The sequence below is a fragment of the Lepidochelys kempii genome, chromosome 2 (assembly GCF_965140265.1).
Source record: "Lepidochelys kempii isolate rLepKem1 chromosome 2, rLepKem1.hap2, whole genome shotgun sequence".
Taxonomy (NCBI): Eukaryota; Metazoa; Chordata; order Testudines; family Cheloniidae; genus Lepidochelys; species Lepidochelys kempii.
The window spans coordinates 215,952,565-215,975,008 of record NC_133257.1 but is presented as its reverse complement, the minus strand read 5'-3'; the positions used below and the strand labels follow the sequence as shown (position 1 = coordinate 215,975,008).

General features: G+C 40.9%; 1 protein-coding gene across 10 annotated transcripts in view; it reads right to left on the bottom strand.

The window, feature by feature from the left end:
* Positions 1 to 22,444, bottom strand: part of ETV1 (ETS variant transcription factor 1) — a 73,648-nt gene that overhangs the window by 32,763 nt on the left and 18,441 nt on the right. For 9 of the 10 annotated variants that reach the window (XM_073333819.1, XM_073333815.1, XM_073333816.1 and 6 more), the window contains 2 exons: positions 3,444 to 3,573; positions 1,631 to 1,819 (listed from right to left, as the gene is read on the bottom strand). In XM_073333819.1, coding sequence (XP_073189920.1) covers positions 1,631 to 1,819; positions 3,444 to 3,573 — 319 coding nt within the window. Of the gene's footprint in view, positions 1 to 1,630; positions 1,820 to 3,443; positions 3,574 to 19,100; positions 19,118 to 22,444 lie in introns of those variants that run through there. The other variant, XM_073333823.1, reaches the window with a different exon arrangement.

Here is a 22,444-nt window from a genome sequence, read left to right as displayed (position 1 = left end):
TAAATATAATGAAAACATCATGTGACAAACCTATTATAAAGCGAAGTGTCATGAGAAACTATACACACTGGAGAAAAGGTATATGTGAGCCCTCCAAATGTATATGTTTAGGCTGAAATGCAGCTTCCGCTATAACCTTCCTTTTCAGTTGCTCCCAAACAAAAACCTGTTAATCTGAAATAGTCCATCTTGCTCTCTGAATAGAGAGCAATTTAATGTTTAGAAAATTTCAGCCAAACCTGCTCAGCCATCTGAGTTTGGTGTTCTTACAGAAATACACTTGCCCGATGTCCTGCAATCAAAACCACAATCTGCCCTCTATTGAGGGCCTGCACAGTTCCAACACAGCCCAAGAAGGATGGGGCAGGATCTTGGTGAAGGCAACTGAATGTGTTGATTCAGTGCCGCCTTACTCCATCTCCTGCCAGTGAGGCTCATATAGTCTCATGCAGAACTTAAAGTTTCCCCAGCAGAACCCAAAATAGGCAGCAGGAATGGAAACACCACCATCTCTCCCTAGAAATGAGGCGAGGGACCTCTGCATACAGCTGAGCTTGCTGGTGCAGGAGCATATAAACTGCATCTCCTGGCACAGCAGGGGTGAATCTGAACCCATATGCTCTATGGAGTAAGATCTTAATTTTATTTCAACATGGATTGTTTTTTTAAATATATTTTTGAAGCGCTCATGTGTCACTCTGAACATGTGTGTACTTATGGGTATGCACGCTATTTAACAAACAAAACCATGTTCAAATAATAAGGTTAAGATCTTACTTATACTCGCATGCAAGCAGGTAAACTGACAGTTGCAAAAATAAGAAACTCCATCCTGAGCATATGTGTTGCAAAACTTAGGCAAAGGGGAGTGAGCTAAGAAAGATCATCCATTGTCGGGAGACCTCTAAAACAGCAAAACAGAACAGGGTGACTTAAGGGCACAGTTTCAGTTTTAATTCTGGATTTTTTAGCTTTTGTGAGTTTTATTCAGTCTAATATTGTTTGAACATGGTTTATTTTGGCAGCTTAATTTCCTTTTTATAAGCTGTTGTATTTCAAAAAGCTCTCAAAAAATAATACTCACCCTTTCAGGGAAGAGTATGCAAAGTGACACTACACTCTCTAACAGCAACTCCAGAAGATACCCATCCTTCTATTCAGATGTGTATTAGACAATCTTACATACTTATTTGTTAGCATGGGGCCAGATTCTGATACCCTGGTCCATGCCAGGTAGTACTTCACTCCTCAGGTAGTTCTGTTGGCTTCAGTGGAATTACTTGAGGAGTACGGTACCACTCATGGTAAGTAAAGGTGGCAGAAATAGGCCCTGATACACTGTAGTTGCCAATCTGAGCTTCCACAGCAGAAATCTCAGGCTGACAGACCCCTATAAAGGAGTTCTAGAAATGCAATTACGAAGGATGCTTCTGCCACTCTTAGCCATTACTGACTAGTATCCTGGTCCCACTGATTTCAATGGGAATAGCTACAGAGTCAAGTACTACTCAACCCAAAGAAGGGTAGCAGAATCAGACAACAGCCTTAACTATCAATGCCAATATATTTTATTGCCAACCCAATATCTTTTATTGTGGTCATTAGGGTATTGGTTTTCTGGTTTTTTTACCTGTGATCCATAGGGAAGCTGTTGTCTTGAATGGACTGGGATGGAGGGAGGTGAGTAGGAAAAGCCCGGTCGGGTTTAGGAGTCTGAGCTGAGTTTGGGGATGCATGGTGAAGCGGTGACACTGGAGTGCTGGATGGCGTTGGTGGGTTAGAGGGCCTCATTCCAACTTGTGGCTTCTGGTCATAGGCACTAACAGCAGGGTGAAAGGTGAGAAGTTAATTTCTCTGCAAATAAAATGTAGTACCACAGAAACATTATCCTATTCATCTTCCTTTTATTCTGAGAGCACCTGGGGGAGTTCTGGGGGAGTTCTCTTTTCTGTACATGGAAAAGCACACAGAAAAGTTAGCTAGCAGTTACACATGGAGGTCATGTTCTTTGCCTCTGTGGGGCAGAGATGTATTTTTAAAAGGATTTGGTGTTACAGTGAGACACTAACAGGAGACAGGCACAAAGAAAATTTCAAAGCATAGGCAGCTGGACCAGAGTAGAAAGAGCCTGCCCTGCTTTCCGTGGTCTGCACAGACCTCAGAGTGAGACAATAAAGAATGCAACTGGAGAAAAGGAATCTGACCCAGAAAAATACAGCTCTGTTAGTTTATCTACCCACACGCAGATGTTAGCAGCCTCCACTGACGGACTTTTTCCTCTCTCAAAACTGAAGCACTGATCCTGCAAACACTTATGCGTGTGCTTAACATTATTCACATGTTTCCTGATTCTGGAAAACAATAAAGCATGTACACAAGTCCATTCCTATTCAAGAAAGGACTAATGCAGGTGCTTAGAGTTAAGCCCATGCATAAGTGTTTTCCTGAATCAAGACCACTGCTAGTCCAGCTGAAGTTAGTGGAATTACTTGCCTGCTCAACGTTTCAGCACACGAGTAAGCATCTATGGGGGATAAAACAATAAGGGGGTCTAAAAGGGTACCTAATAGGTAACAAGGGTCACCTTGGTAAGTAAAGCAGAAATCCCCAAGATCATTCCTCTGTGACTGAGTTTTATCACGTTTGCAACAGGGGTGCCCTGTCTGTCACATGAAGAGGCAGATCTAGATGGTTTTGCTGATACCTATAATGGTAGTGTACTTATGAGAACAAAAATTCTGTGCTGACTGGGTTAAAGATTCCCAAATAGACTAAAACATCAATAAGACACCCAGCAACTGCTAACATTTGAGGAGAAAAGGAAGACAAAAATCTGAACCAAAATAACATGCATAAAGAATGAAATGATACCAAACTCCATTTTTATCTCCTAAAATAATTAAAACATTTACTGTCTATCCTGATTATCAGAGGGAGACCACTTCCTTCTAAAAAAATAAAAGTATCTGCAAAGCCTAATAAAATACTATTTGTACACTGTAATTGTCCATGAATGCACACATATATCATCTGCAAAAGTTGTCAAATACCTAAAGTGTTGCTAAGACCTGCCAATCTCTCGCCTGTTACCAGGAGCTCTCTCTCAGCCCAAAGTGCATAATGCATTTTAAAAGTACTTTCAACACAGCTCGCAGTAAACAAGACTCCCTCCCCCATTTTTTAAACTATGGCTACATCCAGAGGAGAAGTGCAGCCACGAGTATTTCAATGAAAATTATTGCTTTAAAATGATTAAGTGCTTGATAGGACTGTAAACAGTTCCATCAATGTTCAGCTAAATGCATTATCTCATGAGTGTTATCTGCTGAAGAGGTAACTTTTATAAGATCTCTATTTTGGTTTTATTTCTCTTTAATCGGTCCTCATTTAAATCTGCAGTCCTACTTCTGAAGCTACTATAGAAGTACTCCTTGTTGCTTTACCTGACATTGTACAGGCACTTTTCCCCATAACTGAACTTGAATGGCTGTTCTTGACTACAAGCAGAGCCAAGTTCCGAACATGGACTATGGGGTTCTTTCTTGATTTTCACTGGGAGACCATGAAAAGCCACTGGAAAGGAGAAAAAACAACAACAAAAACATGGAGTTAGAAACCAAGCATGGTATTAAACAGTGTGCAGTATCAAGCAAGTTAGATGCTGCTAATGAAACACAATTAATTAAACCACTGTAATAATAGACACAGTGGAAGAAATGAACATTTCAGGCATTTCTTTGGGTGTCAAATTGAGAAACAGACACCAGAGATCCTTTGCATTGGCTATTAGCACTTTTATTGTTTAACAGAATGATGGCCAGGCTCCCATCTCACTAGTAGGAAAATAACAGCCCACTTCTTTTTGGCTTAGCTACTGTAAATGTTGTCAGAGGCAAAATACTTCCCATGCACAAAATGCTTCTAAGTAATATTAGCGTGGTAGCTTTCAGCTGTAAAGGCATAGTAGTTCACTTTAAAGAGTAACACACCTATTACTGCAAAATTAATTTCTTATGTATGAGCCTCAAATACAGGACCTCTAATTTTTTTGGTCTCACAAAATATGTGAAAACTTGTAATAAAATTTACGAAATTAGCGGATTACAGGCTTAAGAGTTGATGTTATAATAACAAAGTAATGTCAGAAACGTACACAATAAAAAAGCCTTATATAGTTCACTAAAAGATTTATTAGCTGAAATCCTGGCCCAGCTGAAGACAATGGGAATTTTGCCATTGACATTAATGGGACCAGGATTTTACCCAGTGTATTCAAAGGCAGCAAGAGGAAGGGATGGGACAGAAATGGAATATGAATGAGAAGCACAGGTTTATCTAAACTGGGCAAAGAGGTCAAAGTCAGGATAGGGCTAGCTTGTTAACCTCAACCTTTTCTGTAGTTCAAGGTCGACCTTAGCCAAAATGAAGGTAAAAGATGCTCATCTGCATCTACATTGACAGCTCAGAATTACCTCAACCCCTTTTGCTAATCCAATAAGGGGCAACAGAATAGGGCTATGGGAGTACAAAAATGTTGGAGAAGAGCAGTCCTAAAAGACAATTTTTAAAAAAAAATATTTTTAAAATACAGTCCAATACACAGCGAGGCTACAATTCCATCTCTGGACTCTGTTAGCATGCCTAAAACCTTTCATCTTAACTCTTGTGGTCGATGATATCACCAGAACATCCTGTTGAAATTTCAGCTTTCGACACCTGTATCACATTGGGATCCTCCTACAACCCTGTACGTCTGGGGAGTTTCAGTGACTTCTGAGGGACTCCCCACATATTCTGGGGTCCACATTAGCAAATGTCAGTGCAGCATCAGAGCATTATTATGTACCCTTAGGCTTTACATCATTCCTTCACTTGCATGTAATCTTAAAAGTGATAGTTTGACATATGCTAGCTCCAAAATGTGGGGGTGGGGAGGTTGTTGAGCATGTGCACACACATATACATTTTCCTAAAGTAATATATATTGCAACAGATCATGCAGTCTTCTTAAAAGTGAACGTGCACTGGAGGAAAACCAAGGGAAAGTTTGAATGGACCTCTTCAATTAAGGGCGCCAAAATTTAAATGAGAGGTCAAAATGTGGTCCATGGTCAGGCTTTCCCTGTCATTGCGGGGTAGAACAATGCTGATATCCTACAGGATTTTATTGCTGGTGTACTGTACTTTAACCACAATTTCTATGATGTAAGTACAACAGTTGTGTACATTTATTTTTAATCAAAGGATTTGGGGCCAAATCTAACTCTCATTAATCAGGTGAGGAGTTGGAGGAAATGAGACTCCATGTATGATTATGATGAGCAAGATCTAGCCCTTTATGTAAATATATATGCAAATTAGTTGTGGCCCCAGAGCTCCTGATTAGTTGCCAATTCTCCCCACTCTATCACAGAGCTCGGACAAATCTGTCTTAAATGAAAAAAACAACAACAAGAAACTCAATATTTCTTTAAATACAACTTTCTCCCCCTCTTAAGGCTTGACTCTTCTCTCAGTTACTTACACAAGAAGAAACTGATGTAATTCCGTTCACTTCAACAGAGTTACATCTGAATTTACACCCATGTGAGAGCAGGATCAGATCTTCAGCTGTGCCAACTCCTACAACCACCTATCCACCCACCAGGAGTCAGCATGTCGGTTCAGACTCCACGTATGTCTCCACCACAAAAAAAGGGTGTTCGCAACTCAGGTTAGCTAGCCCATGTTAGCTAATTCCAGTTAAAATAGCAGGGAGGACACAGCAACTTCGCTTTTAACTCGAGTCAGCAGCTTGAGTTCAACCCCAGGCTTCCCTATATAACTCTAGCTGCAAACCCAAGTTAAAAGCTGAGTCGCTGTGTCTTTACCACTATTTTAACCCATGTTGCTAACCCAAGTTAAGGACAGGGTGCAAATTAAACTGCAATTAAAACCCATGGCTAACCCATGCCAGCTAACTCTGGCTCATGGGACTTGGGCTGTGGGGCAGTTTAACTGAGGTATAGATGTTCGGGCTTTTGCTGGAGCCCAGGCTCTAGGACCCCGCAAGCTGGGAGGGGCCCAGAGCTCAGGCTGCAGCCCAGCTTGCCCAGACATCTACTCTGCGAGCCTGAGTCAGCTGGCACGGACCAGCCACAGGTGTCTAACTGCACTGTAGACATATCCTGTTTGTCCTGGCCACAGAGACTGTGTTCCCCCTCTGACAGGCCCAGTATCTCTGGCTCTTACCTTAAGTCTGTGACTTGTTCTGATTTGAATCTATTGCAAGTTAACCTATGAATGCAACAGGTTTTTTTATTTTAAAAGCCAACAATTGCATAGTCGCACAAAGGCCACACGCTGCTCTATTTTCTCTTTTTGACTTTACTGCTTCCTCAGAGTTAATCTGTTATGAAAAATGACTTCCCTTATTTATTTTGAAATAACGGGAGTACAGAGACTCCCACACCGCAGCCCTGCATGCAGAACGGGTTGGGTATTTCATCACAGTGCTGAGAGCCTGAACCTCGGCAAACAGGCAGTTTTCCAGCTCACCGGCACAAGCACAAGTGAAAGCAGCACATTCATTTTGTGCAATTTGCTTTACCTTCCCACACGGAGTTGGTGCATGTAAAAGGCTGTTAAGTACTAAATTATTCCTTATCAAATCACCATCATCTGGAGTCATGATCAACACAAATTAAATTACTTTCACTGAACACGGCTCCAGCCTGCTGCCTCCACTGAGAGGTACATTTTATTTTGCTTACAGTACAGTCCTAGCTAGGCCCAGGGCAGAGCACTAGAAGGCATCTGTGCTATAGTTTTAATTAAAGTTTACCCCACCTTCTTCCAAGTTTTATGAGCTAGGGTGAAGTGTATCAAATGAAACAGGTTAACTCCTTCCTTTCATGTAGGGAACACAGTTCAGTCCATAGCGATTTTATATTAGATCCATACCTTAACTATGGCCAGGACAGATAACATAGCTGTAAAATGTAAAGCCCTCCTGAGGAACACCCCAGATCCACTTGTCATGTAAAACTCCATCCACCACTCCTTAAATGGGCACTTTAAGGGGAAGGAAAGGACAAGAGATCCTGAGAATATACTTGTTACATTTTTTCTGTGATGGCTACTTGACCTTTCAAACCACCCCTTGAGGCTGGCTGATGAGGACTGAGTGACCGCAACAGACACATTTTAAAAAGAAAAGGAGTACTTGTGGCACCTTAGAGACGAACAAATTGCATCCGATGAAGTGGGCTGTAGCCCATGAAAGCTTATGCTCAAACAAATTGGTTCGTCTCTAAGGTGCCACAAGTCCTCCTTTTCTTTTTTGCGAATACAGACTAACACGGCTGCTACTCTGAAACCAGACAAATTTTAAGCATTCAAAATGCCAATACTTATTTATCTTCACTGCCATTCCTTCCCCCCCCCACACACACACACACTACAGTTCACTGTAGGTAGCAACATTTTTTTGTATCTATTTAATATTATTTGTTGTTTTGCTACACTGAATTTAAGTTTTTTTAAACCATGAAGTACTTTTGGGGAAAGTGGGGTTGCTTTTTTTTTTTAAATATTTGTATTCTTACTGGAAAAGAGCAAGGTACCCATACATCCAAGTTAAAAAAATAATGGTATTTAAAATAACCAAGGCCTTTTCTCCCCAAAACTCACCAGGTAAAATCCAGAAATCCTGACCCCATTGAAATAACTGGAAATTTTGCCAGTGACTTCAATAGGGCCAGGATTTCACCCCAAATACTTAATTACTCATAGATGGCCACCTCCAAACTAAAAAAATAAAAAAATAAAAATGACCCTTTATAAAACAAGGGCCCAATCCTACAAACTTTATTTGGATGAGTTGCTGGGATTCTTTGTGAGCAACTGGTCTACCTGTGACAGTAAGGTTAGTCCGGATTAATCCTGCTCAGTGCACTGCTCATGTTAGTAGTGGTCCCTTTGAAATTACCATGACTGCTGACATAAGACAAGCATGATCTGGTTCATTGTATTTAGCAGTAAATGGATCACTGTGTAAGTCTGGTGTGCCTTTATGTGCCTTATAAAAAGATACACGTTTTTGATATGTAATGTGCTAATTTGTATTCTCTTTATGTTTGCATTCTATAATGTATCCCTGGGGCGGGGGTGTGTGTGTTAAAAAGTGCTTTTTTTGTGGAAAAGTTAGTAAAGCAAACAACTCCACTGTGCTATAAACTCATAAATGGCATGCATATATAAACATGCACACATATACACTACAGGCCATCGCCACTAGGTCTGAGGCACTGTCTTCCTTTGACTATTGTCAGCAATCAACACCTTGATCCCGACTACCTTACTCATGCAAACTCGCCATTCAAGTCAATGAGGCTTGTTCTGAGTGAAGTCTTCGTGTTAGGACCCAGTGGAGACTTATTTTATTAAAACATCTGTAAGTGATTAGAAATCACCTTGCCTTGACTAATACTTATATGTTGGTATCTTTAGTGCCCTGCTGCCTGAGATAAATAGGGCGGTAAGCTTCTCTGCACATGGTCAAACTGTAATTAATTTGGGCCAATTTGGTACAATAAGTTACTTTTCTTGGGAAAGCCCAAGGAAGGAGCTGTGTCAGATAGCAAGCGCTGGCTATACAGACAGTGCACATTAAGCTGGACTGTGAATCTGCAGCACACTAGATTGCCATGCACTAACTGGCCACGTGGACCCTGCTACCATGCATAAAAGGTTCTGTACTGTGCACAAGCAAGGTCCATGTGGCCAGTTAGTGAGTGGCAGGCTAATGCTCTATAGATTTATAACCCAGTTTACTGTTCACTAACTGTCCATATAGACAAGCCTTTAATTACTTCTATACTACGTGAAACCATTGATTCAAGTCAATCGTGAGTTGAATACTTGAGATGAGGAAGAACTGGGAAAACACCTCATGAAACTGGCTGTAAGTCTTTCACCTTTGAATGCAAAGCTAATTTTTAGTTTGCAGAGATGAGACTCCTGCTGCGATCACAAGGACAAAATAAGTATGCTTTTCAGGAAAGTTGTGTGTTCAAAAACCCTCATAAAGCGGGTAATTGTAGGGTTTTCGCTTTCAGCTTAGTGTCTAAGTGTTCACTTTCACTCTATAGACCAAAGGTTATCACTTTATTATCCGCATGTGTATGGAGACAGTCATGTACTAGCTGATGTAAAATGGTGTCAGGATCAAATCACTGACACCTGCTAACTCGCATGCTTTAGAGAACTTCCAGTCATTTAGTAATGCTAGACCCATATGTATAGGTTAGAGGATTTTGTGCACCACCAGAAAGATAGTAATGGAGAAGTCACAATAAGTCATGTTCTGGACATACCCACTGAACACATTTTTGGGTTGCTTCTCACCTTAATGTCATACAATCATCTCGAAGTGTATGTCTACACTTGGAGCTGGACGGTGTAATATCCAGCTCCAGGAAACACATCCATACTATCTCTGATCGAGCTCGTGCAGTGCGAGCAGCAGGAGAAGCTAACCATTCCAAGTATGATCCCACCTGAGGCCCAGGTATGTTCTTGGGTCAATCCGCCTGTCCCACGGCTAGCATCACTGCAGCTACACTTCTATTTTTCGCATGCTAGCTCTAACAGGGCTAGTGTGGGTATGTCTCTTTGAGCTAGAAATTATGCTTTCCAGCTCCAGTGTAAATATACCTTCAATCAGATTTTGTATGTGATCTCATTCGCTTTTAGGACCAATGAAATACATGTATAAATAGGTGGCATGGGGTTTTTCACACCAGCGAGAAGATGAAAACCCATTCACTTTAAGTTAAGGTCACTTCAATTCCAGGTGATAAACTGATTGAGATGACCTCAGTTAGTAGTCAGTTAAATTCCAGAAGCAAAGGGGAAGGCCCTGTGTACTGATAAAGCCAACAGTGTCACAGACTCTTTAAATTCATCTTCCCATACACACACAGAAAGCAGCAAACACTTCAGATACATCAGAGCCTCTCAAAGATTCTTTTCCAGTACATTTACCTCTGCCAAGCCCTCCCCATCCCCCAACACACAAGACTCCATTACTAAAGGGTCTAATCTCAGCTATCAGCAGAGAGTGGCTTTTATGGAGCTATTAAACCATTTCTCTTGTTTACAGTGCCTGAAGAAAGATGTGAATTATGTCTGTGACAAAACAGGCGATAACATTTCTAAACTGGTATCAAAATGCAAACTGAAATACATTTAAGGGCAGGGACCCTACTTTGTGTTTTTTGTGATTTCCCTCATCTCCTGGAGAAGCACTCACCTGATGATTCTAAGAAGGGACTTATTCTGTCACATAATAGGTAGACTTTTTTGAGACAAAAAGATTAAAGTCTACTAGTTACAAAATGGTACACTCAAAAGAAGGCAAAATGTTAGTTACTTCTCAGCTGAGAAGATGTTCTACAAAGGCTCTTACTGGCAGACATTAAAAACAAACAAACACTGGGTTCTCATGAGGACTGTAACACTATGATGCTCCAACAGCTAGCTACTTACTGTTTAAATACACAGCCGGTAAACTCAGTATTCATAGTCCCATATCAAGTACAACAGAACACAAAACTAAAAACTTATTGGACAGCATTCAAGGTAGGAATGTCAGTCTTTATAAATGTTTCTTTAGTATCTGTGAAGACATGAGCTTCACCTCGGAACAGTAAGTGCCAAAATTCTGGATGGGTGAAGGTCACATGGCAAGTCAGAGATAGAGATCTTTTTGGATAACTTTGGTCTTGGCCCAGTTTGTAGATAGTGGCCCAGTAGCTGACAGGGATACAGTGCAGACAGCAGATCCTACTTGTGGTATGCTCTTATCCCACTCTGCACTAGCTGAAAGGGTTTACAGTTAGTCTAGTTTAAAAGGTGTAGATGACAGAGGCAAGATCTTCATCTGAGAGGACTGGGTGCAATCTCTTGGAAAAACAGAGATGAAAAAAAGTGTTTCTGACCACTGATACAACTGTGGAGAGCAGAGGAAGTGACAGAGATGAGCCAGGTCCCAAGATTGTGGATTGCTCGGAAATGGTTGAGCAGATAAGATCAATATAAATTTCACTAGATTCTCAAAGTGCCTGCCCATCAGAATCATCTCTATCTGATCTCATCTGAGCTCCAGTCAACTGGATTTCATTTAGGTCCCAATCTCTACCGGATATCAGGCGAACATAGTCAGAGACTGGATATCTAACATACTGATGAGTTATATCAGCATAATCTCATGAGCTTCATATAAAAATTGAACAGAAGAGATGAAGGACTGAGCCGTGTGGAACTCCACAGCTTAGGAAAGGAGTTTTCTAAAGCTACTTTGTTGATGGTTCTTAAGTAAATTTGTAGAACTCCATACGGTAATTCTTTCCACCCTGTGGCAGTATCTGCAAAGCCTCATAAACAGCAGCATCAAAACCCACTGAAAAAAGTAAAGCAACAGTACTCAGGACATATGGCCTCTGTCCATTCCACTAGGGTGGTTACTGGCCATCATGATTAGCTCTATTTCTATGCAGTGATCCAGTGTTAAGACAAACTGGAAGGGAACTTGAGGATATCCAGTGTCATTGGAGTTGACCTACCACCCCGTTCTCAATGATCTGTCCCAGAAATGGGACCTTCAAGAACTGGGAATTGCTTGGCATACATATTAGATATTATCCCATCTGATTCAGTTTTGCTTTGGCTTCAAATCCAATCCCTCCAGCCCTCACCCAGTCCAGTGGATAGAAACAGCATGGGACCTCATTTTTGGAAGCTAATTCTGTATGATGAGCCCAAGCAACAGATTTCAGAGCCAACTGGCAATAAGGAAATATGTGGGCAAGATGGAGCTATTAGAGAACCTCATCAAACAAAAACGAAAATAACCAGCTTTGAAGTGAGCTGCCACCTTTATACAAATCACAAATGCACTTTAGCAACATTTAAAAATTCAGTCTATATGACAAAGCACATGACTATTCTGTCTCCCTGCCTATAACACATAGTGTAATGCACATTGATTCATGGTCCAGTGGAATATGCAAAACCATTTTAAACACTGCATTGCATAAATGCTACATAACACAGCAAGAAGCAGACTAAAGCAGTCATTAAAGTCCTCTTTGGACAAAAAAAAATGTCAGAATACATGGGAGTCTCTCTTCTATTTCTACCTTAATTGCTCTCACCATGACAAGGTATGACAGGAGAAAAAATGTTGACTATAAATCTGACCTAGATTTATAACAGATCAAGATAAAAATGCATTGTAAGTGAAAGTTTATATCTGTTCCACTGAAAGACTTGGGAAAGGAGAAAAAACAGAAAGGTAATTTCCTCTGGTTCTGATACCTATGGAAATACTGAATGCTTATGGCCCTCACTAAAATCTGTAGTACCAGAGGAGTTTACATTAGAAAACATTGTCACATTAGAATCATTTTCTCTAGCTGCAAGGGTGACATTTTAAAAAAAGAATTGCAAAGAAACAGGAGATTAATGACGAAGAAAGGTATCAGTAAGCACTTATTTAAATTAGCTAATTAATTACATTGACCTTTCCCCTCTAGGACATTATAGTTCTAAATTTCCACCACAGTTATTCCAAATGTTTCAGCATGAACTGTCATGAACAAATAGCCTTTGAGTAACACAGGTCCAAGACTAAAAAGAGGTTTGACGTGCAGTGGCTAAAGAACGGAGTGGGGTTTAGTGGAGCTGGGCACCACAGTTGTGCTGGATCCTTTGTTGAACGTTATGGCTCATCACCACCTTATGCACTGAAAAGAAATGCCACGTTACTTTCCATGGAGCTGATATATACTATGGCTTGTCTACATGAGGAAACTGACCGGCACAGCTATAACTGCAGTATAATTATACAGCTATAGCAATGCTCGTGTAACTCCCCATGTGAACACTCTATTCCGGAATAAAACTGACTTTATTCCAGTACAATTACAGCAGACCTGTTATACTGGAATAAAAAGTCAGTTTTATTCCAGAATAGAGAGTGTCTACATGGGGAGTTATATTGACATTGCTATAATGGTATAATTATGCCGCTGCTATAGCTGTGCTGGTCCCCGTGTTGACAAGTTCTTATTCACCAATTTCCCTGCGTATCAGGCTGCTGAAAACAGCCCTCCTGTATCCTTTTAGCAAATAGGATCTTTTCTGCATTTTTCTATTCATGGGAATAATATAACTGATTAATTACTTAATATCTTGCTTCTAAAGCATGGATGTGAAGGGGACACTTGGAAAGTTTTGCTGGCTTAACTACACTGGTATAGCTAAACCAGCAAAACCCTCCTCCTGTGGATGCAGTTATATCAGTTTCTGGCATAAGCTATACTGGTATAAAGCGCAGTTACACCAGAACAATTTTGTCCACACTAGGGCTTACATTAGTATAGCTTAATAGATTTCTTTTAAAATTACAACATTAATAGACTAGTTGTAATTTTTCTAGTGTAAACAAGCCCCTATCTGTATGACCATGCAGTCACTATAGTACAAAATGCTACATTCAGAATTAGTGGAGTACACCTGCAATGTTCTGATGATGTAATTCTACCGAAGGCACGACTGAGATCAATCCGGATACATAGCTTCTTGTTCAAAAAAACCCATCAGTAGCCAATCAAAGTTGCAAATATTTTCTGAGTATCAAACCTAGGTAAGCTTGCCCAAAGGGGAAGCCAGCTGGGTGGGTGGGGTGGATGGGGGGGGAGGGGGGAGAAGGAAGTTTTCAGTAAATGCCAATAAAAGTTAACCTGTTTCTAAAATAAAGACTACGCAATTACATAGCAAACTTTTCAATGGCCTGCCAGTAAACACCTTGTTAGGACACTATTAGTCATTTGGTCTAAATTGGTTTAGCTACAAATAGGCTGAAAATCCACATTATTTGGGGAAGATTCTGTCAACACTTAAAAAAAAAGAAATTATTAATTTGGCACGTGGTTTCAGTTAGTTTACATACCCCTAGCGTCTCACCCCCATAAGGTTTCAACATCTAGTCCAGAAATGCATTGAGATATTTTATTCAGTATGCGCTACAGCTGTTGACGCAGTTTGCTAGTCTCTGAACACAGCAATCTTGCAGAAATGCTGTCACAGGCAGTATTTTACACTGATTTATGTTCCCCCTTCATGTTTCATTCGAGACATTTACCTGTCTGAGTTTATGAGACTTGCAATTGCAGGCGATGGAGGGAAGAGCATCGGTACTCGTGGCAGATGCCCTGAATTCAGTACAATAATTGCTCCAAAGCAAACATCTTTGGAGCAAGTTAACTAGTTGCTAAATACCAGAGCGCTAGAGAACTATGGGGCTAATGCAGCAAATTTTTCAGACTGTTGATAGGAAGGAAGGGACAGAGTATGAAGCAATTAGGGCCAAATTTAGGCCTTTGGATAAATAGGAGCTGCACTGATGGATCCCCTTATGGAAAAGTCCTAATTTAATTGGTATGAAACCAATTGGGTTCTACATAAATTACTCTGAAGACCTATGGAATTTAACAGATAATGGATTTATTCTTTAGAATGATTAATTCAATGGTACCAGGATGGCAGCCCCCAAGACTATAGAAATACAAAAGACTCTTCTTTTTGCATCACACTAGACCCAGGTGCAAAATCATACATTAAGATTTAGTGTAATTACCCCTGACAGTCATGCTAGTATGTGGGTTAAATGAGTCCAGACAGGGAATGAGAGTGTCTCTTTGCGATTTAGGAAACAAAAAGAATGTCCTGGACAAAAACCTTCGAAACAGCCAAGCTTGAGGAGGAAGTTTAAGCTCTTGTGTTCTTGTTTGTGAGTTATCAATAAAGCCAAATCCCAGGGAAGAGAGGAGTTTGGGCACTAAATCAGGGCCTGTGTACTCTGCTGAGGACAGGATAGGTATCCAGCCATTCACACTAAGCTAGAGAATGTAGTAGGCATTCAGATATTATGATGATGGAAGCCATAAGCACATCTATACAATAAAGAGTCTAGAATTCTCACCCGGAAGCCTAGAATGTCTGTTGAGTCAGTGTGAAACCATGGACACAGCTACAAGCATGGTTGAGAGCTCTGTGAATCCACTCAAAAAAGGTACTTGACCAGGTTTGCTCCATTCAAGTCCACAAAACTCCTGCCAAACCCTGTAGCTCCTAAAGTCACCTGCTAACTAAGTGTTCAGGGTAAGAGTTCCCTAGGCACCTACGTTTCTGTCTCTGAGAATGCCTACAGCTGCCTCACTGTAGGCATCTAGATGCCTATCTCCAGCTTAAGTCCATTCGTAAAGTGGGAGAAGATAGGCGCTTGCCTGTCTCACATGGGTAGATAGATAATATCCCTGCTGCAGTTTTCAGTAAGTAGGTTTATCATTTCTGTATTTAGTGCTATACATTTCTTCCAGAAGAGCTTTAGGGGCAAACTTGGCAACTTGTTATTTTTTCTAGGGACAACTGGTGTCTGAAGGAAACTTTGGGAAACTTGGTCGAGACTTTCACCTGAACCCCTGAACTAACCAGAACGTTTCTTATATTTCTCTTTTTAGCACATCATTTAATGAATAGATCACTTAAATGCAAAACCTATAAAAATTATTATTTTAAAGAGACACTGTCAACTTAAAATTTTGTCAATTTCCCTCCCTCCCCACCCTCAAAAGAAAAAACAAACAGCAATTAGCAGGACATAGAGCAGGACCTACTCAGGCCTGCCAATTCTGGGGAGTTTCCAATCACATTTTTCTAGTTTTTAAAAAAAAAAATGTTTTCTCACTTCCCAGTAGCTTAGTGACAAATCCACATAAAGAACAGGGCAAACGGGAGAGGGAGGCTGATCTTGTATGTAAGAAAGTGGACTGGGAGTCAGGAAACTAGACTCAGTTCCTGGTTTTTGTGTAAACCTGAGCAAGTCACTTGGACCTACATTTTCAAAAGACGGCCTCTGATTTTGGGTACCTCTGTTTTGGTAGCCCATCTTGAGAAATCTTAATCATTGTGTGTTAGTTCCCACACCTGAAAAATTGGAATAACAATATTTCCATATCTCACAACCATGTTGTGAGGATAAACACATTCATATCTGTCAGGTGCTTAGATACTATGAAGGGAAATGCCACAGAGAAACCTATAAACAGTAACATTGACTACACAAAGTGCTGCCCAAGGCACAAAGTAAACTAACCGGAAACAGTCTTATTTTAGCCTCTCTCTGTTGTAGAGAAGTATTAAAAATAACAAGAGAAAGTACATTTTCAAAGTATGATTTTTAAATTGACTGTGTCTTTTTAATAGCGAGATAAAATAAAATATGTGTCAACAAAACACGCTGTAGCTTAACTCTAAATTCTACAAACATAGGGTTGCCAGGTGTCCAGTTTTCGACCGGAAAGTCTGATGGAAAGGGGACCTGTACAGTGACCGGTCATATGTACTGACCAGACCCCAAAAGTCCAGTTACCACAGGAGGGGAGGCCAAGGGAGGAGCCGCTGGGTCATCAACCCATGCCAGCCCCTACTCATCTGGGGCTGCCTCCTACCTGCATCTTGTGGGCGAGCAGGCAGGCTCCTGGAGCAAAGGGAGCCCAGCTGGTAGGGGGGAGGGAGGTAGACAGTACTGAGCGAGGGGGAGGGGGAAGAGCAGTGAGTGACAGGGGTGGGGCCTCAGAGAGAAGAGGCAGAGCAGGGGTGGGGCCTCGGGGGGAAAAGGGGGAGGCTCCAGCTTTCCTGCTGTAGGGTCCAGTTTTCAGAAATTAAAAAGTTGGCAACCCTAAGCACACAATGCACATCAAGTTTTATAAACAAACATAAAAGTAATTAATCAGATTCTAACCCGGTTAACCTTGCTCAATCATATACTGTAGTTCCAAGAAAGAGAACAAGAATTCCTGAACTTGGTATGCATTTTTTTTTTCAAAATTTGCCAAATCACTGAGGCCTGTATGCAACGCAGCAGTGTCAATTTTGTTTGCTGACTTCGAGTGTTTAACTATTACTCTCTAAGGATCAGCTACACCCAGGTAAAGCCCAGGCAGAAAGTGGCTGCTCTCTTTGTACTCCAACAACACATGGTTCCCCTCCCTTTTGCACTGGCCAGCAGAGCTGATCAGGTAAGTAAGATACAGTCCACAAAGGGATGTAAGTAGTGGGTGTGCTGCCTTTGCATACCTAGGAACTCAGGGGTGTGTTTTCCTTGCACAGTTAACCCATTAATTGGCACCAAGATTAGCCTAGCCCAGATGTGAGCATTCCCCCAGCAATGCTATATTCACATAACTGTGTCTCCACTCACCCATAGGTATCTGGGGCTTATCCCTTGATTCTTTGTGATGAGTAACAGCCATTTGTATCAACTGCAGGGGAATTGTGGGAAGGGCTATTTGGACAAGTGATTTTGCCTACATCTTCACTGCAACGTGTGTGTGTTCCAGCCCGAGATAGTTGAGCTAAGGCTCTAATCCCCACCCCCAGCCTAGTAAAATAACCTGGGCTTAAAGCACCTTCAAACGCAGGTCAGAGGTTTTTCTATGTGAATGGAAGGCAGAGTTGAGCTAAATATGCAATGAAGACATATCACAGTGACTAACCTCCTGTGAGCTGTGCATGCAAGGTGGTGTTGGGCTTTTGGTGGTTAGACTAACCTACCATTTTATTGACATCCTGGAGGGTTGCTGATCCCACCTACAAGAAATTGGGGGCTCTAGTGGCAAGTTTGTATAGAGTATTAGGATTGATTATATGACAGTTTACTTCCTCCAAAAAAATAGAGCACTATGGAACAGAACCATAACATATGCATCAAGTCATCATTAATCCTTGCACTGTTCCATAATAGTATTGTTGCACATCTGAAGCCTGTGCATTCTTCCAGGAGACTAGGAAGTTGTCAAATAGATTTTCCCCTGAAATCAGTCTCAGCCTTAAATCAATGGGAGATCTGTTTACAGACCTCACTTAGGAAAATGTGCAAACATTGTAGACCCATTACAAATGACACATGAGCAAAAATACTCATCCTTTAGGCCGGGGTGGCCAACCTGAGCCTGAGAAGGAGCCAGAATTTACCAATGTGTATTACCAAAGAGCCACAGTAATACATCAGCAGCCCCCCATCCGCTCCCCCTCCCCCAGTGTCTCCCACCCGCCAGCAGCGCCGCCGATCAGCACCTAACCTTCCATCTCTGTGCCTCCTGCCCGCCGCGATCAGCTGTTTTGTGGTGTGCAGGAGGCTGAGGGGGTTGGGGGGGGAGGAGGAGCAAGGGCGCAGCAGACTCAGGGGAGGGGGCCTTGGGGGAAGGAGTGGAGCGGGGCTGGGGCCTGGGGCAGAGCCAGGGGTTGAGCAGTGAGCACCCTGTAGCACATCAGGGCTGGAGCTACAGTCGCCAACTTTCCAGAGTTGGCGCCTATGCAAGGAGCCGCATATTAACTTCTGAAGAGCCGCATGTGGCTCCGGAGCCACAGGTTGGCCACCCCTGATTTAGGCAATAACTCAACTTAAACAACACCAGATAGTAAAAAGGAAGACTGAAGCTCAAATCTATGTCTGTAGTCCATTCTGTATTCAAGTCTGTTCTGACAGACTGTAAAAGTCTAGCCATTGCCAAAACAATCTATTTAGTCTCCACTGGACAAGACGTAGGTCACTGCAGTGACTCAGGAGAACTTATTGCCAGCTGATTATTACTATAGTTGCATAAGCAGTTCAACAAAGAAGCCATCATGAAAATTTTCAGAGATACATAAAATTAGAAATTTAAATAAGCGTTCTGATCTTCAGAGGTGCTGAGCAATGAGATCCCATTGAAGTCAATAGACTTGCGGCTGCCTACAGAAAAAGAGGCCTAATTCTCATTTAACTAAGGTCACTTAAGACTCCTTTACAAGCCCAGAATAGGGTAAAATGACCTTAGTGTAAATGAGATTCAGGTCTGAATTTACACTTATATTTCAACATATGCCTGAATGCAGTTGCTTCTTAAGCTGCATGTTAAACCTTTGCATGCAAACTCACAATGTACATAAATACATCAGGTATGTACTGCATACATCCAACAGTCCCAAATAGTTTCAGCTGTGAAACTTACTGAGGTAGTTAACACCTTAGCTTCTGCTAGTGGTTTGGCTGGATGAAATGTTCTTCAAGGCTGGATTAATAAGAAAACATCACATCAATTTCCATTCTGAAGATTTTCTTTGCAGTGGGATAAAAGTCAGAAACATTTTCTTTTTAAGCCAAAAGTTAGTCTGTAGAAAAGCAGCAACATTTGCATAAAGACCCTAAAATTTGCAAAATTGGCAAGTTTCTTGCACATGCAAATTTCCAGCATCCTTGATCATGACCCATAATGCTTAAAGTTAAAATCAAAGAAGACAAACCCGGCCAGTAAGCAACCTGCCTGTTTAGTGACTCCATGACTTGGCAGTAAATGCTATTACTCTCAAAATATTTCACCACATTAACTTACTGGTAACTACATTTCCTGAATAAGTTCACAAACAGCAAAATAGCAAAAAGGAGGAAGATGACCAGAAATAAAGTTGCTAATGGTTCACTCATTTCTAACACATATAGCCCTAAGCATAGAGAACAGGTAGATACACAAGAATGAAAATGTTCTACATTGCTCTAATTTACTCATGTCTTCACCTTCACTCAAGGTCAATCTAACAGCAGATAATGCTAAGAGGTGATGTGCGAAAGACACAAAGCATGAGACGGGGAAAAAATTGACCTAATCCTTTCTCAGGCAAAGCTTCCATTCACCAAATATAAACTACGAGTTCAGAGTCTCTCTCTTTAAAAAGACTCCAGTATTCTGTCCACAAGTTTTAAGACAAATTTTATTTCTACAGCTTTAGACTGTTAGTATACAAGTATTCAGGACTGATGAAATGGACGACCACTTAATTATACTTCCTTCATAATATATGTTCAATTGTTATATACCAGTGCCATTTGATTTATCAATCCAGTAAGACTACTTCCCAATAATGTGAAGAAAGAGATCGTAAATGAAGGGACATGGAACCTTGAAATCAGGGATATTATGTGTATTTCATGGGCTTTAAGGGTTGTCCTGAGAGGATGTGGATGCATTGTGCATCTCAGCCTCTCCAAGCTGTCAATACTTAATGTATCTGGGATATTCATTCTTTCCTTTTCCCTTTCCCTCCTCCACTTTCCTATGAAAAACTCAGATTTGACTGCTGAGGACTGTGACATTTGTCTTAAATTGCTGATGCAGCCAACAGACGGAAGAACAAAATGAAATACATTTTAAATATATATCTATTTTATCTATGGAAACAAACACAGTAGTAGAGGTGGGCCCAAGTTCCAAAATTGGATCTGGGTTTCAAACACCCCAAAAAGTTAATGATGTTCACATTCAGGGGTTTAGTTTGGGCCCCTTCTCCAACACGAAATATGTTCTCCAATGAGACTGTATGGGAAGTAGTTAACTTTAAGGAGCACAAATGTTTGTGTCAAAATAGATTGACAGCGTCCCTTTAATTTGCCTTTTTGCTTTGTTTGTGAAAAAGACAGGAAAACAAATCAACCACTTTTCAACTTACATTCATTAACACAAACAAGATCATAACAGATACTTCATACGTTTAATCCTATACACAAATGACTGTCCTTTTAGACATCAAAATAACTAACTGTCAGAAAGACTCTGGCAGGGGCCTAGAAGTTGCACTGTGTGGATGACTTGTGTATTTCCCGAACTGGAAGATCGGTAGAATTCTAGACGAAACTTCGTCAGAGAGGGAACAAGAGTTTTTTGTAAAACTGAAAATTCCTCATTTTGAATAAAATATGTGGGTTTTTTTTAATGTAAACAGCCCTCAGGAAGTTATTTGACAGCCTTAAGAAATTACCATTTCAGAGGGGAAAAGGTTACATGCTTCACCTTTGACCTAGGAGACAGCTTTATCACAGGATGGGAAGACTGAAGTTTATTCATTAGCTGATAACCTCCACATGCAACTCAAACCATTAATCTGCACTAAAACCATGAATGAGAATGGGGCTTTGAGGAAGAAAAATTGGGTTGGACTGGCCTGGAAGGGACAGACAAGTGCCTGGAGGGCTCTAGAGGGAGCCAAGACAACATAGAGATGCTGTCCATTTACTTGGATTGTGCTCCCGCCTCTAGCTCGATGGACTATCAGGTCACTTCACATCTGGGCCCCACTGCCAAGCACTACAAAGTCAAACCACCTCAACATAATAGGACTGCACTCTCCGCTGGGATGGTGAAAGGCAACCTTACGCAGCAGTAACTGTTCACTTCACCGCACAAAGGCCATTTCAAAAGCAACAGCTCAAACTTAAGAGATTTGGCTGCAGCAAAGTCCATCTCTGGAAAAGAGCTAGCTACTTGTTTCACAAGACTATTGTCCCAATTGTACTGACTTAATTTATTATCAATATCACTGCAAGAATACATAATAAGGCTTTATTATTCTTCAGAGCAAGAAATATAGTATAAAAATACAGTGAGGTGAGAAAACAAAATCTACTTACTAAAATCAAAACAAATCCATAAGCTTTCAAGATTTTATAAGGCCCACAGACGAAAAGCATTACGGACTCAGAAAGGCCTCATGGTAAAACTTTTCCAAGAATTAAATTTAGTAAAAGTGAGAACAGGCTGGGCTGGGGTAGGTTTGAATAGTCCCAAAAATCCCCTAGAGGAAGGAGAAAACCCTGCTTAGCACAGGCTAATTCCCAGGGCTGAACCACAAATGAACCCACAGCGTTCTCTAAAAGGCACCATTCACAAATAAATTTATTTTAAATGATAATCTAAAAAAAAAAAAAAAAACACAAACACAGCATCTAAAATGTAATGTTAGTGAGTTCCAGAAGAAAGTCATTGTGAGGGAGAGACTGAAAGAGGTGAGGACATGTGGGGAGGCACGAGATAAGGGCCAGTCAATAACTGTTAACCTGACTCTGTAATAGAAATATAGTAAATAAATAATAATAATAGTAACAAATGCTTTGTGCTACATAAAGCCTTTTATTTGGGAATCTCCAATCATTTTACAAGAGATGATTAAGGGAGCTGTTCCACCTCACTGTGAGGGATGCATGCGTTTTTGTATCCACTTCAAACTGTGGTAACAGCAGTTAAGCAACTTGTCTGAGATCAGAGAGAGCCAGAGGCAGGAATAGAACCATGGAGTCCTGATTCCCTGACCTTTGTTCTGATCACCTAAAAATATCCCTCAGAGTTACGTTCAAGCTAAACAAATAAATTCCATCAGTGTTTTGACAAAAAAAAAAAAATCTGACCTAACAGAGGAAGTAGTTTATAGCAAAGCACCAAAAAACAAAGCAAAATCGCTACAGAAAGCATTATTAGTAAGAGTTATCTGAGAAATCTGGGCTAAGACAGGAAAACTCTTAAAGCCC